Raw genomic sequence first — 16,604 nt, 5'->3', positions numbered from 1 at the left:
ATGGACAATATTACTGTTACAGGGAAAATCGCGGATTACTCATTCTTGTGATATATATTCTTTGGCAAAACTATTTAAAAACATTTTAGGTATGTTACAGATCGATGTGGGCATTGAAGGATAAATTGATAGTGCTTGTCTAAATAACTGTTGTAAATTGTATTATAGGATCTATGCTTAATTTATTATTCTATTCCGTTTCTTTTTTTGACCACTAAATGTCTCTGTTCCCTCTCATCTCATTTTTTATATTTATTTATTCGGTATATAAAAAATAAATTACAAAACGACAGTCAATGACTGAAATGATTTGTATTACAAATAAATAAAAATTAGTTAAAATTGCTATAAAAATAGAACCATCTTATTAAAATTAGATATCGTACCATAAAATTATAAAACATACATGAATAAAAAACCTTAAAACATTCACTTATAACATATCTAAAAAAGAGCTAGTGGTGCCTATTAATAATATCCACCATGGTGGGAGCTGGAGATGACCTAAGTCTGCTGGTTTTACAATGAGGTACTTCTAGAAAGCGGTTGAATCTGAGAGACCGAGCTGGCTTATGAAGAGGGGGGAGTATTTCTCTAAACAGCTCTGATTTTAATAAGCCTTCCCCGAAAGACAACACCAAATTGTTTCTTCTCTCAACAAGAGTAGGTAAACCAGTAACAGACAATGCATGATCATAGCACAAATAGTTGTTACCTAGCATGATTCGCAATGCTCTTTTTTGTACCTTTTCAATAGACTTGGACATATCTTTAGTGATAGCGCCATGCCAAACAGGGGCAGCATATTCTAAAATAGGTCTTATATAAGCCATATAAACAGTCAACAGATCATTAATTAAGATTCCAGCTTTCTTCAAAATGCACAAGGAAAATAAACGTCTAGAAGCTCTAGACACAATATTATTAGTGTTAAGTTCCCATTTCAGGTCATTTTCAGATCATTAAGAAGCACAAGTTGCCTAAACAGGATCCATCCTCATGCTTGGAGGATCTAGTCAACACCTTTCATACGATTATACTTGTCAGTAAACACCTTTGAGATCTCTTCACAGAGAACATACCATTCAATGCCATGCTTCTCTTTAGAGTTGCGATCCGGATGGTAGTGGACGATAGCTTTCTGCAGAAGTTTCTTGATCTGACTCTGTTCCATTTTGGATGGATCCTGTTTAGGCAACTTGTGCTTCTTAATTTTTGGCGGATGGTTATCGTATATGTACTTCATACATTCGTAACTATCCTCTATATTTTTGAACTTATTAATCTGCTCTTTAAGCTTTTCAACGGTTTCCTCTCGTTCTTTCATCCACGCAGTTGTTTCTTCGTCTTTCGTATTTATCTGGTATTCAGACAGAGTTTGCGCACAAACTTTGTACCAATCATCTTGAGTAACGTTATGAGGATGGACGGTATGTGCAAGAGTCACTGCTTTGCTGAAGAAAAAACCAAAATAGTGATAAATTATCAAAATATTTACGGCTACAATGACAGGCCTACAAACAAAATAAATACTGGTGGGGCAGTTGTGGTACGCTATACGTCATTGAAAGGCGGGGCAGTTGTGGTACGCTGACGTCATTGAAATGCCGATCTGCTTGTGCAACACGACAGTGACAGGCAATTTTATTGAAGAATATGAAGGTATGATACACACATAATTATACTAACTTCAACAAAGGCCTAGCTTTGGATTTGAGTTTTAGAATACTGTGGTAGACATCTGCAATCCGACTCGTAGCTATGGCTTCTGTCTCAACGTCCAACTCACGTGTTAAGACAATTGATTTTCTGTACCAATCAATAACTTCAAAAACCATGTCCATGTTTAATTGTTCTTCCAACATTATGATCTGTGCTTTGAGATCATCACCAATCTTCAGTGCTTGTTTGGCCTGTAGATAAAACAGAAAGGAAACTACATAAACCAAAATATCCATTGGAAAATGGAAAAGTGTTACTCCGAAAAATGACAACCATTATTGATTCAACTATGACCTCACGGTTATAATTGTTCGTAGATGAAATTTCTCTATATCTTGTAGTGTTTGTTTCTCTATCAAATTATGTCTAATTATTTAAATAGAACGTCATACCTCGGCAATGGCTGTCTGTACGGTCACATCTGCAGAAAAGACGTCAATTTCTACCATTATATCTTCATTGATGCCATAGCGTCTTGCTATTTCTAAAGGTTGATAACAGTCACCTAGGACACTCATGGCTCTCTTAAAAGTACCTTTCTGGAGAAGACTGGTTGCCTTACCCAGAAGTTGCTCCACGTAACCAACACAAATCTGTGCTTTGAGTTCTCCTGCTGGAAAAATGCGACATGACTTGGACAGTAATTCTGTTTTCTCGTCTGACATTCCAGCCTGATTATTGACATAATCAAGCGACTCTTGTAGACTTTGATACATTTTCTGCATCAATTCATCGGCCCATCTATGCTCGTTACCTGCATCCTTTCCACAATGTAATGCCCGGCTGAAATATGTTTGTGCTTCTTTGAAATAATACAGTATCTTGCCCCGTGGATCTTTCCCCAACGATGCCAGCTTCCATGACACCATTGCAAGGTTTTTGTTAGCAGAGGCACTTTCCTTTGCGTTACAGCTGCATTCTAACGCGTTGATGTAACATTTCCTAGCTTCCTCTAGACGACTTTTTTGAAGGCCTGGGCTGAGTCCAGGAGTAACTGATCTATAATGAACATTACCCTGTTGTCGTAGTTTATCTGATTTGCTCATTGTGATTGATATTTAACCTGAATGGACAAAAAGGTACATAGCAATTTCAATTGTAGTATTATAGTTAACTGATTTTACTAGCATAGATAGGTAAACAATCATTATTTCTCCTAATGAAAATGTATCATTTTCCCCTAAAATGGACACCACTAGCCAAAATGTAGCCTCATACAATGCTCGTATCGAAGGTATGTTCGGACCACATTATGTTTTTAGGAACTTATAGATTTTCACGACGACTATCATGTCGCCTGCTACCCTATTATTTTTATGATATGCGCATGCGCTAGGCGACTGGCACGTCGACTGCCAATTTTGAGAACTTGTTCAGTGGCATTTTGGCGTTTTCTCTCAAGTGGACATATATGACGTCATAACATTGCAAACGTTTACCAAAATCATGGCGGAGAATTATCTCGCGATAATTTTCTGAGAATGTAATAGAGTGAATTTCAGGAAAATTATATTTGCAAACTGCTAATTACTGATTTGTATTGGTTATTTGTTTAAAAGCTTTAATAATACAGGTTATGGTCTGGGTCTTATCACTAGGACGAACGCGCTACTAGAGAGTACAACGTCATACGTTTACTGGCACATCAACGTAAATGTCCACTTAATCTAAACGGCTACGACCGATGTGGACGTGAACGTACGTCGTGCACATTCACTCAAATCTAAAAGCACCTAATGTTTTTGTTGTCGTCCACTCGTCGCTGAGGCCGTCATGTGACAGGTGTTATGAATTTCAGATATAGGCCTAATATTTTATTTTACTAAATCATGACGGAAAACATAAATAGGGCGGAGCATGACTGACTCCATTCGAAATGTTAGTGGGATAAATATTGAGTTGGATATTTATTTAATTTTTCAAACCGTCATTTCGACTACCAAATAGGGTAAAACAAACATGTTTGATTTAATTCATAATTTATGCCTAAATGAATCTGAATAATCATAGTATATTATCAATAGAAATCGTTATAGACTTTACCCTAACGTATAGATAAAATATAGACATAAAGATAATATACTCCAACGACAATCTATACCTCGATGAATATAGGTTATTAAATGACAATGTACAATATAATTAAAATAGAATTTGGATTATTTTCAACATATGCAACGAATCCGGGGTTTTCCCCAATACAAAATCAATCAATATTCATCGACACGTTTTGCTTTGTTTAACATAAGTCACATCACAATAAACTGAAATAATGTAAATCCGATTGAATAACGATTTAGTGATTGACAATTGAACTTGAACAAAAAGATACACTCTGTGACACACATTTGTGATACTGTACTGTTAACTTAAGTAACACAATGTATTAAAAGACGATGTTTGTCAAAGAATGTTGTTAATTTCTGTCATTAACAGAAATGTATGGTTAAAAAAATAGGCCTACTACTTATCTTTTAAAAACTGAGCTTTTATGATTGAATTTTTTGTGCTCGATTTTCTGTATTAAGTATGCATGGCTCCACAGGTTACGAACCTTAGACAGTTTCATTAAAATGTGAGAAATTAACATACAGTATATAGTCCTAAACAATTAAAATTCATAATAATGCGTAACACATTATATCAAATCCATAAATATTTAACCTCTGGAAAATAAGTAATACACTCATTATAGAGCATTATAAGTACATACCTGCTGGAGAAGAGAAGCTTGGATTTAGATATCGCACAAAAACAGACCCAGACTAGTGTGTGTGTCCAATGCAGAAACGGAAAATATTCATTATTTTTGCTAACTGGGAAAAACCAGTATAGCAGCATTTTAAATATATCATAAATTTGTTGATTATTATTGATTCTACACAAATCTGGGTTTTCCAAGTCAGCAATGTATTATTTACGTAACAATGAGTCACTGCACGTTACGTCACAATATTTCTAGAGGGGGTGAATCTACATTATTTTATTGAGCATACATAATTGGAATTGAGCAGGCATTATTAAATTATTTTACATAACAACAGCTCTTTAAAACATTTCAGTAAATCTATATAAACCTTTGCAAACAAAAATATAAATGCTGCAATGTGTTTTAACATTGGCATTTGACTTAAATCTATTGTTGAATGTGGAATAATAGGCTTATACATTGGCAGTGAAAAAAAAGAAAGAAATTACTTAGTTCTACTACACTTTACTCTTTAACTTTTGAATGAAATTATTGTTAGTAAATTTAGGCATGTCTCGTCTCGTTAAAAATAAGCAAAATAAGATGCATTTTAATGATCCTTATTTTTTCATCATCTTAAACGCATTAAGGGAATTTTATTTCGAATAAGCAATACCAATTAATGTCTCTATTCTAATCTAAGTAATATAAGGTAAGTAAAGTTAAATGTTGAAAGTGTACTCCCTTTCTGTTATGAAGTTGTCATGATGTAGAGCAAATGTGAAATACAGATTACAACGAATATTAAACATATCTAGTTGACCTACGCAATACATTATAATAACTAAAGGCTGAAAAAATGTGACGATTTAAATCACCCTTTAATAAAATGCTGTGTTAAAAGGATATCGAAAAAGTCGGTCGGGTGGAAAGATATGTACATTCATTTTTACCACATTCCTGAGTGATTTAATTTTTAAAATATTTTCTTGATAATTATTAGTACTTACTTACTTACTTACAGTTCTAATATTATAGTTCTAATAATATAATCTAATTTCCTATTATGTGAGGACAAAAAATGAATTTGTAATCTGAATGAAGATATTTAAAACAATTATTTAGGCATATTTGAATTGAGGTATTTACTGTTAGCAATTTTGGAGATCTCCTCACAGAGAACACTCCATTCTATTCCATATTCACTCTCCGAGTTGCGATCTGGGTGGTAATGGATACCAGCTTTGCGTAACGACTTCTGTAGCCCCTTGTCTTCTTTCAACTTCTCAGGCAACTTGTGCATCTTGTTTTTTGGTGGATGATTCTTATAAATGTACTTTAAAAATTTGTAGTCACTCAAGTCGCTGAACTTTTTAATCTGTGGTTGGAGTTTCCTCATTATTGCTTCTCGTATTTTTACCTTGTCTTCTGTATTTTCGGCGTCTGTTTTTACATTGTAACTCACCAGTTTCTGTTGACAAACTTTGTACCAATCTTCGTCGGTGCTAAAATCACTGAGAAGGAGGCCGTGTGCAAGAGTTATTGAATCTCTACAAATGATAAAATTAGTTTCTGGTCAATTATGTTCACAGCCTCAACAATGTTAGAACGCGAATGCAGATTTCATTATTAGTGGGCTCGTAATTATGACAACTTAAAAAGTGTATCCTTACTATTTCGTATCAGTTATTAGTTGGAACGCACGATAAAGGGTATATTAAAGGGTTTTATTAAATTTTATGTTTTATCCCCCCCCCCCCCCCCAAAAAAAAACCCATGAAAAATGAAGATAAATAAAATCATATTTTGACTAGGCCATTTTGCAGTTTTAATAAAGTTGTTGACTTCTGTAGAAAAAAAACCCAAAATTATTATTTCATTATTTCAAAAAGACAAAATAAAAGGTTAATTTTAACTAAAAGTATTTTTTTGCTTTAAATTACCGTTTTTTCTGGTAAATATATTTTTTTTTCAATCCAGCTTTAAAGTGAATAACTTTAGCTTTTTGTAAACATTTTGAAAAGGTTGTGAGAAACTAAAAAACCAACATGGTTCTTTGTTTTTATAATACTATACTCACTCAAAGTATACCTTAGCTTTGGATTTCATTTTTAAACTATGGTAGATCTCGCCAATCCGGCTAGTAGCTATGGCCTCTATCTTGGATTTGTTTAATTCTCGCGCTAAGAGAATTGATTTCTTGTACCAATCAATGATTTCTAAAACCATATCAAGGTTTGCCTCTTCTTCTGCTGGCAAATGTCTCTTCAGCCTATCGCCTGTTACCAATGCTTGTTTAGCCTACATACACAAAATAGCACATCAGATACAGACATTTCTTAAAATTATAATAATGACAGTCTTGGCTGATCGGGGAAAGGTCGGCTATGGATCTCACTGACTGCTGGTGCTGTGGTTATGTTATCACGAAGAACTTATTTCTCTATGATGTTACTGTATAGGTTCTGCTAAATAAACACCTTATTCTACAATAGTCTATATATAGTTCCTTTTCTTTAGTGGCGTCAATCAGAATGTATTAAGAGGGTTTTAAGAAGGGTTACAAATTGGATACGTTTACACTTACCTCAGCAGTAGTAAGCTGATGTTTAACTTTAGCAGAAAGTATAAGAACTGATGTTCTTATATCTTTATTATTTTGGCCATCACGTCTTGCTATTTCTAAAGGCCCTTGACAATCACATAGAAGACTGATCGATTGTTTAATCGAATCATTCTGAAACAGATTAATCGCTTTACCCAGAAGCTGTTCTACATAAGAAACAGCAACTATGGCTTTGAATTTTCCATCTGGAAAAAGACGACATGCTATGGACATTAATTCAAATTTCTCATCAGACATATTACTTTGATTTTTAACAAAATCAAGCGAATCTTGTAAACTTTGATTCATTTTCTTCACTAAGTCATCAGCCCAATTATCATCATTATCTGCGTATTTGCCGAAATGGAATGCTTGGCTAAAATATTTAACTGCTTCTTTGTAAAAGAACAGTGTCTGCGTCCTGGTTTCTTTCCCCAACGATGCTAGCTTCCACGACACCATTGCAAGGTTCTTGTTGGCCGAGGCTAGTTCCTTTGAGCTTGAGCTGCATTCTAACGCGTTGATGTACAACTTCATAGCCTCTTCTAGACGACTTTTTTTAAGCACTGGACTGAGTCCAGGAGTAATGGATTTGTAAATATCATTTCCTTGTTGTCGTTGTTTATAGGATTCGCTCATGGTTTTAACATGTAACCTAAATAAAAAAGTATTAATATTCATTATTGAGAGTATTACGTTCAAAATAATTTACTTCTTACCGTATACAGACATTATAATATCGTATCGAAAATACAAAATATATATAAAAGGCAAACACAAAAATGTGTCCGCTATGATAAAGATGTGAAATCTGTAAGAATGAGAAAAAGTCACCCCAACCGAGACTCGAACTCGGACCGTCTGCTTGATATGCAGTTGCCCTAGCCATTAGACCACTGGGGCTTTCATGGTATTGTTCTTTAACTCGATTGGATAACGACCCTTTAACATTCTCGGCGTGGTACGGTTGGAACACAACTAGTCCTCAGTTATACGCACGCGCACCAGATCAAATTGATACGCCCTCATCTATTCATTATATTTATTCACGAGGTGGGATCTCCGAAGAGATACATTTATATATATATAAACACAACAGGCATAGAAATAAATTCTAAACCGCCCGGTGATATACTGAAATTTAAAGATGTATTGTCCCTTGAAATACAAAAAATGAAGTTTAAAATATTCTAACTTTAAATTGGCCATATCAAAGTAATATTAAAGTTATTCACTTTAAGTCGAAAATTCGAGCCAAAAACAACAAGTTTACGTAATTAACAGGTAAATTAATGTTTTCCTCAAAAAGTTTACAGGAAATAAAGAAAAGTGAGTGTCCTACTGCTGCCTTTACAAACTACTAATCGATATTGTAAAGAAACGAATTACTCGCTTTAACGTCTAAAAAATCCCTTTGATTTTTACGTATGGTTTGTGATTATCGGAATATAAATCTTAACTATACGTTAGAAGTCACATAGAATAATTAATCAAAATATACTTGCTTGTGGTAACTTAACATTAAGAACTTATCGGAAAGAAGGGAAACAATATCCGCTTTCCAGCAATATTCAAATTAGTTTGAGAAAAGGCGAAATCTTTTAACACTCTACTACTACAGACACCTTATAAATGCTGTGTATGTAACGATTTCAGTTATTGAATTCCCTTTTATAAATTTGTATTTTAAGACAAATCTAGATTACTTTCCAAATCTACGTTTCTGCTGTAGTAGTTGTATGAACTTGCTCGAATAAAAGGTACTGAAATCAATGATTTTACCTCCAAGATCAAACAACATGTTTGCGTCGCAACTAATTTACCTGCAAAGCAATGGTTGTTTGATCTTATTTTTTACTTGCAATGCGTATCGAGGATCTTGATAGTTAAACTTAACTTATACTAAAGTATTTTCACACACTGACATTTTTATTATAACCAGATAAATGTTACCAACATTTGAATGAATTGTAAAACCAATAAAAACAAGGCCACAGGCCTATACATGGCTGCAGTCGCGTGCTCAAGTTATTGTTTACCGACCGACTGACCAATCGACCGACCCACCCACCCACCAACCGACCGACATAGTGAGCTGTAGAGTCGCGTTGCACGCGACTAAAAATGTTTTAACAATCACATGGTCAATATCATCAATGTTGTTTTGCTAATTCATGCATTCATTCATTTACTTTATTTCGGATAGTATATCCATATACAAAACATACAAAACAAAGGAAAAAAAACCAATCTCACCAGAAAAGGACTCACAGTATTGCATAATTCAAAAGAAGGTAAAAATATAAATGCATATAAAAAATAATGAGTATATACTGACAGTAGAAATATTCACCTTCATCTGAAAAAGTTTACAAACGCAATTTCGTCATAAAAAGAAAAAAAAAGAAAAACGAATTCTTCCACTTTCATTAACAAAAACATATATTTACTAAATGGATGGTTTAGTATCGGCGTTAATAATTTCCATTTGTTATAAGAGTAAGTACTAGCGAATATTTTTTTTAACAGATAAGCCTATAAAATAAAAATAATATCTCTTTTACATTAAAGGCCTTCATTCGTATAATAGAATGCATTATACACTGACACAATTGTTTTGTAATAGCCTTATTTATTTCGGTATTCAATGTTAACCTATAAATTACAATATAAGCGTATTGTCTCAATCAGATAATTGACACGCAACACATTTTGTTTCCCTTGTCAGGAAAATGTAATATACTTCACTTCACATACGTCATTAAGATAGACCTTATCTACTCCAAATTTACATTAATATATGAATTTCACAACGTGTTGGTTAAAAACGACACCACCTGGATCAATAATTCATTTAGTACAATACGGTATGATACAACTGACAACTGAACTGATAATTTCGTTGATAACACTAATTGATACCGATTGTTATTACAAATATGACGAAGGCATTGGTATCTGATACACGTGCATACAGATGTTAGATGCCACCTAGTCTTTTACCACCCGGTCTATAGCCACCCTGTCCCTTTCGCCAACAGGCCTCCAGCCACCTTGTCTTTTGCCACTCAACATTTGTCCACACCTTAAGCCGGTCTTTTCTGAGAGTTAATTTTGATCAGCAATTAAATAACATTTTGTTCTTCTTATTTACAATTATAACAGTTGTCCCGTTGAAAGAACAAAACTTTTTTTTTTTTCAGAACCAACAATATTTTATAAGAGTAAGTAGTAGCGAATATTGTTTTTAACAGATAAGCCTATAAAATAAAAATAATATCTCTTTTACATTAAAGGCCTTCATTCGTATAATAGAAAGCATTAGACACTGACACAATTGTTTTGTAATAGCCTTATTTATTTCGGCATTCAATGTTAACCTATAAATTATAATATAAGCGTATTGTCTCAATCAGATAGTTTGCTAACAGCATATTTTATAATTCTCACGAATCGAACAATGACTTATTAATCAGATGTTTAAATTGATTTTGTAAACTCTACTGTAATTTATTTTACCATGCTGACCATTGTAAGCTTAATAAAATCCTTATGGCTTAGTCCAGGACGCATAGGCCTAACATTTATAATTATACTCCTCTTTCCGTGCTAAACACAAACCTTTCTCGTCTTGTCGCCTTATTAATTATAGATTTGTTTTGTTATGTTATCTTAAATAGACATGAACATAATATGTAATGTGTTTACTAATTGAAAGAAAGTAACATCATATGTCCACGCTGTTTATCACTTGGTTTGTATTTAAATAAATTTATACCAATTGTGTTACTGTGCTTTGGAAACCCAATCTCGTGTCCCTCAATGATCGAGGAAAACTTCATAGTCTTTGTCTTTTTTCTTTTGTAATTAATGAAAGAAGAATTTTCCTACTTTCTGTACCCCTCTTGCCCGTTGCAAGTCTCTTATAAATATCATTTTTAATGCCGTTCCTGCCATTTGGAACAATCTCCCAATTCACATTCAAATTATAATAATTATCATTATTATTATTAGTTAGCATTAGTAGCATTTCAACTGGATGGGCCTAACTATCTCCCAAATCGTGATATAGGATTTTAATAATCACAAAATATTGTATATCTACGTTGGTGGTAATAGATAGGTGGATCTTCTAAATTGTACTGAGAGTGAGAAAAAATATTACCTATACGTTAGCCTTGATTCCCCAAAAGACGCTATGCACACATTCCCGACGTCAGGCTCTCTTCTCCTAGACGTGCCCATTTTTTAGCCTTAGTAGCCTAATTATACAGTTTCCTAATGCTTTCGTCCTCTTGAATATAACTGCGGCACGAAAAAATACAAAATGTTAATGTCAATGTTTTCATGATCAATATCATCAATGGTATTTTGTAAATAACCCACAGTATTGCAACATTTAAAGGAGGTAAAAGTATACATGTATATAAGAATGAGTAATATACTGACAGTAGAAACATTCACCTTCATCTGACAACGTTTACAAACGCAATTTCATCATAAAAACGAATTCTTGAACTTTCATATTTATTGGATGGTTAGTATCGGCGATAATAATTTCCATTTGCTGATATTGACAGTATTTTTTCTAACTAGTATTTTTAACAGATAGGCCTAAGCCTATACAATAAGATATAATATATCTATTTATATTAAACGCCTTCATTCGTCTATTAACATTCACCTAGACACTTCCAATAAAATTTATTTTTATTTGTTTACAGTTGAAAATTCTGCATTTTACTTTATTATTTTTTGAAATGTATAATTAAATATTTCTTTAAAAAAATTCTATGTACAATTTTTTTTATTTTAATAAACATGTAATATCATATTTTATTGAATTTTACAATTTTGATATACAAAATATATTATTAAAATTATGTAACTACTTTATCGAAAAATAGCGTAGTTCATACAACTGCCGACTGAGGGCGCAATCGCAAAAAACGATTATTTTCGGTGATATTTTAGCCCCTATATCTACAAGTCAGATTTTCATAATTCTTTCTTTATTATAATATTACTACAAAATACTAACAGGCAATGTATAATTTGTTTGAAAAATGTTAAATTTTATTTTTGCATTCTTCTGTGGGTCGGGACGGAGTAACGCCCCTACCCTGGAATATGTACAGTACTATAGTTTAGTTTATGATTTTATTTTTGTTCTGTACCAGTAGGCCAGACTATATTTACGTTACACAAAATGTTTACTACTGATTGTTAAACAAAAATAATTGTCGATATTTCTGAGGAAAGAACAATAATTAAACTGTTACATCAAAAAGTTGAGCGGAACATATACATGGCTGCAGTCGCGTGCTCAAATTTGAGTTAGTGTTTACCGACAAACCAACCGACCGACCAACCGACCGACCAACCATCCGACTAACCGACCGACATAGTGAGCTGTAGAGTAGAGTAAAAATACTACAGTGGATGATGCAATTTGCTTTAAAGGAGAAGGTGTTAGATGAAAAAGGAAATCTTATAGATTATCAGAAGAGGTGGCAAGAGGAGAAAACCAAGGGCTGGAAAGAGAAAGCCCTACATAGAGATTCTTGGAGATGGCTTAGGAATTTTTGTTGAAAAGGAGACAGAAGGTTTGATACTAGCTGCTCAAGAACAAGCTTTAAGAACGAATGCGATAAAATACAGTATAGATCAGAGTAGATTGTGTGGAGACTCTACTGAAACTGAAAGATAAATATTATCAGTGGATGCAAGATGCTCGCCCAGAGAGAGTATAGAAAGCGTCATGACAAGGTGCCATTGCGGATACACTGGAAGATTTGCAGAAAATACGGAATCGAATGTACTGACAAATGGTATGACCATCAGCCATTAGCAGTCATAGAGAATAAAACATTCGAATTACTTGGTGACATGACAGTTTACACGGATAAGAAATTTAAACACAATCGACTTGATATTACTAGAAATGTAGGTTCCAATCGTAATTGGCGCTCTTGGAACAATTTTAAAAGATGCAAAAAAATGGCACGAAAATTTAAGAGCTCGGATATCGGCCATCCTGGAAACAGCACACATATTGAGGAAGCTGTTATGTCTCTAAGCTTCTTATTTCGTTTCGTTTTTGAATTCAGCAACTCAAGAAAAACAAAGTTGGTCAATAAAATCTATTTTGGCACAAATATCGAGCAGGGGTCGTGAAACACACGGCCAGTCTGTGGTTCTTTTTTGGCCAGCCTGTGGCCCGAGAGCTAGACTTTTGGCCAGCCCGTGGTCCCGAGGGCGCTACAAATTGTCGGCAGCATCATAGTCAACTATTGACTATGGCAGCATGCACGAGCAGGTAAATGTTTTTCTCCAAAACTATAGAGGGCGCTACCCAACGTTTATTAACACAGTTTTATTTCGCCCGGCGATCTCATCCAAAATTGGCATCAGTTTATGGACTGATTATTTTTTTCAAATAACGATTAATATCAATGTTTCAATAACAATTGTCAATCGTAATTAGCTTTTATAGGAATATAAGAATGATTTTAATGCTATATTAAAATCGGCTTGGTTAAGAACCAGCAATCTAAAACCATGAAAATATACTCTATAATTATTAGTAATTACTTCAGTTCAGTTTCATTGACATTTTGTTTTTCTATATTAATTATCATTAAAAATTTAATATTTGAATCGTCATCTTTGGTTATTAGTTTAGAGATGTAAGCAGCCAGTTTGTAGTAATAATAATATTTAATTATTTACATATCTACGGACGTACCACCATCAAAACTCTTTTCAGCATGTTCTAGCAGCGACAAAAAAATATGTTCAATTGTATAAGAAATGTAGAAATGGAAACATTATCTGAAGAAGAAAAATTGAAACTTGGCAGAAGAATGTGTTGAGGCCATGGATAGCATGGAAAATAACAAAAGCCCTGGTAATGATGGCCTCCCTATTGATTTTTATAAAAACTTTTATAACAATATTGGTGACGTCTTCTATAACAGTGTAATGTAAGTATCGACAAAAGAGAATTATCAACATCATTATTATTTTGATACAAAAGGAAGGCAAAGATGAATAATATCTAAAAATATTGTAGACATTTGTCACTACTAAATGCAGATTACAAAAGTATGTCTAAAGCTCTGTCTACACTATCAAATTTTATGAGACAAAGAAGTGATTTGCCCATATATGGACATGATGATGTCATAACACTACCATATTTGAGCATATCACTACAGTATTTGGACACACTTTTTTTTGTCAAACTAGTTTGATAGTGTAGACAGAGCTTAAGACAATCGCGACGACCGTCATTACCTGAAGCCTTATTAGGATCAATTTCATTAATGTGTTTTTCTATAACCTCCTGATTAAACTCAAGTTTAGAAAAACAACCAATGGGATGATCAGGACGATTAGGAAGATCTAAATCGTTCTTTACAGGGCTAAAACAGAATAAGTTAAGTTTTTTTTTTTTTTTTTTTATAGCAATCGATCATCAATATTGATAAGACGTTTGTTAAACTCTATAGGATATTTAAAGTTTATTTCACAGTGATCAGAAGTGACAATATCTTCACCGAATGAAATTTCATTGCAAATTGTATTGTATCAATCAGAATATAAATAATAGTATCGTGCATCGTGAATACTAAAAGTTTATATGCGAGAAGAATGGCAAGATCATAGAAAAGAAACCGGAAAAACTTACCGAAAAATCGTTTCGTTACACCGAGAGTGCATATTTGAATGACCATCTCGTTATTATGTAGTGAATCTGCTATAGTTTCTAGTTCCTTGTTTGAATTGAATTAAAGGAACAGTAACAACTTTAAAATAACTAAACAAAAAAATAATCTATATTATTCGATTTCGGTCAAATAAACTAAGCTAGCATCTGACTCTTATAACAAAATATTTGTCTAGCGTGTTAATGCCAGCATGCTTTTTTTATCTTTTGTGGTTCACCACCACCTTTATTCATTCAATGTTTCATTACATAATTTTTAATTTGTTTCTACCTTTTTTTCATTATTTTCTGTTTTCCCCTCTTTAAAGATGTATTGTCCCTTGAAACACAAAAAAATAAAGGTCAGAATATTCTAAATTTAAATTGGCCATATCAAAGTAATATTAAAGTTATTCACTTTAAGTCGAAAATTCGAGCCAAAAACAACAATTTTACGTAATTAACAGCTAAATTAATTTGATTACATTTCGTCTGGAAAATCGTCACGAGCGAAAGTAAACAAAGATTTCAAACCATGATTACACATTATGCATGATGCTAATTAGGATTGTTTACAACTCGTCACGGTTGAGAAGGTGTTTTCACACAGATCGCGAGGAAGTTTTATGATTATGCATACAGTACAGAGTAGCCAAATAAGCGCGTTGCATTATGAGATATGTTTTGATCGAAAACTTTGACTGGAAGTCAAAGTTTATTTTTTGAACCAAAAAACGCCTGTATTTCAGTAAAATGATTTTTTTTTCGACTAATTTTTGGTGAAAGTTAATAACTATTATGATACTTCAAAATGACCCACTTTTTTTCGAAATCTTTTATTTTTTATTTTTTTGGAATTTGACAAAGGGACAATACATCTTTAATATAATTTCAACCTTCATACCATTACTGGACATAATTTTTGTTAAATCACATTCATTTATATTTTATATATTGTATATTAATTAAAATTACAAACTTATTGTTTACTCGTTAACTGTGCTTTAATATTTAACTATATGCCTATACATTAAATGCATTGTATGGTGTACACTGATAGTATTAAGTATTAACCTGCACACCCACATATACAAATAAACATACAAATTCATTTATATACCGTAAATAATGTTCACCTTTAGTATTTAAATGCAAGCATACTTTATGTTCTTTAAATTTCAATAATTAGCCTAATTTTTGTATTTTAAAAAAACGTTGATACTGTCCCTTTAACTCAACTCGATAAAGGAACAAGAAGTAGACAACTTCACAGATGTCATCTCGTTATATCTAAAGTCTATACAGAACGAGTTTTCCAAACAAAATATATCATAATAGCTATTACGAAACCCGAGTTTATTTGTTTTAGATCAACAATTAATGATAGGAGATAATATATGTTTTTCATCAATAAATAATACCATAAATTTAGTTAAAATAGAATTTCGTGTAGTTTCCTTGAGTCGGAGCTTTGCCCCATGCTCCAATATTCTCATCAGGCACTATATTTCAACTTGAACACTAGCCGTGAAATGTTAACAAACGAAAACTTAAATAATTTTCAAGATTTGTTTTGTGTAAATAAAAGTAAAATGAAACGAATAAATAAAAAACTAAGCGAAACGGCATTGGTATATGCAGCTATACCATTTAATTTTTTTGTTTATAGCAATCTGATTTTTTTTTGCCTTTTGGTATGCATGGTACCATACATTAGCATATTTCTTGAGGAGACAATTATTGCATCTTTCCAAATGGTCTACAACTTCTACTTGATAAATTTTCATGTGCCTGTGAACACTTTGGTCTCACCATAAGTGTAAAGAAAACAAAGATTTACCGTTTAAAACAACTGGTCAAAACAATTTTACTGTCAA

The 16,604-nt window shown here is 32.9% G+C and overlaps 1 protein-coding gene across 2 annotated transcripts; it reads right to left on the bottom strand.

The window, feature by feature from the left end:
- Positions 1-202: 202 nt before the first annotated feature.
- LOC144842670 (uncharacterized) lies at positions 203-4,809 on the bottom strand. 2 transcript variants are annotated; one of them, XM_078699187.1, is made up of 5 exons: positions 4,436-4,809; positions 2,115-2,785; positions 1,690-1,913; positions 1,002-1,454; positions 203-243 (listed from the first exon to the last, which is right to left on the bottom strand). In XM_078699187.1, exons 2-4 carry the CDS (start codon positions 2,766-2,768, stop codon positions 1,013-1,015), a joined length of 1,320 nt encoding a protein of 439 aa, XP_078555313.1. In that variant the 5' UTR covers positions 2,769-2,785; positions 4,436-4,809; the 3' UTR covers positions 203-243; positions 1,002-1,012. The 2 variants fall into 2 exon arrangements, with proteins under 2 accessions (XP_078555313.1, XP_078555314.1); XM_078699188.1 differs by lacking the exon at positions 203-243 and having other exon boundaries at positions 388-1,454.
- Positions 4,810-16,604: the final 11,795 nt, after the last annotated feature.

This window comes from Antedon bifida, chromosome 5 (assembly GCF_963402885.1).
Source record: "Antedon bifida chromosome 5, ecAntBifi1.1, whole genome shotgun sequence".
Taxonomy (NCBI): Eukaryota; Metazoa; Echinodermata; class Crinoidea; order Comatulida; family Antedonidae; genus Antedon; species Antedon bifida.
Note: the sequence above shows the minus strand (reverse complement) of the source record. Positions and strands in the feature narration are given on the sequence as shown.

Excerpts from the sequence above, each read along its gene's own strand:
- LOC144842670 (XM_078699187.1), bottom strand. The coding sequence starts at position 2,768 with ATGAGCAAATCAGATAAACTACGACAACAGGGTAATGTTCATTATAGA. Across the intron at positions 1,914-2,114 it reads TACAGACAGCCATTGCCGAG|GCCAAACAAGCACTGAAGAT; the intron begins GTATGACGTTCT and ends TTTTATCTACAG. Across the intron at positions 1,455-1,689 it reads AAAGCTAGGCCTTTGTTGAA|CAAAGCAGTGACTCTTGCAC; the intron begins GTTAGTATAATT and ends TTTTTTCTTCAG.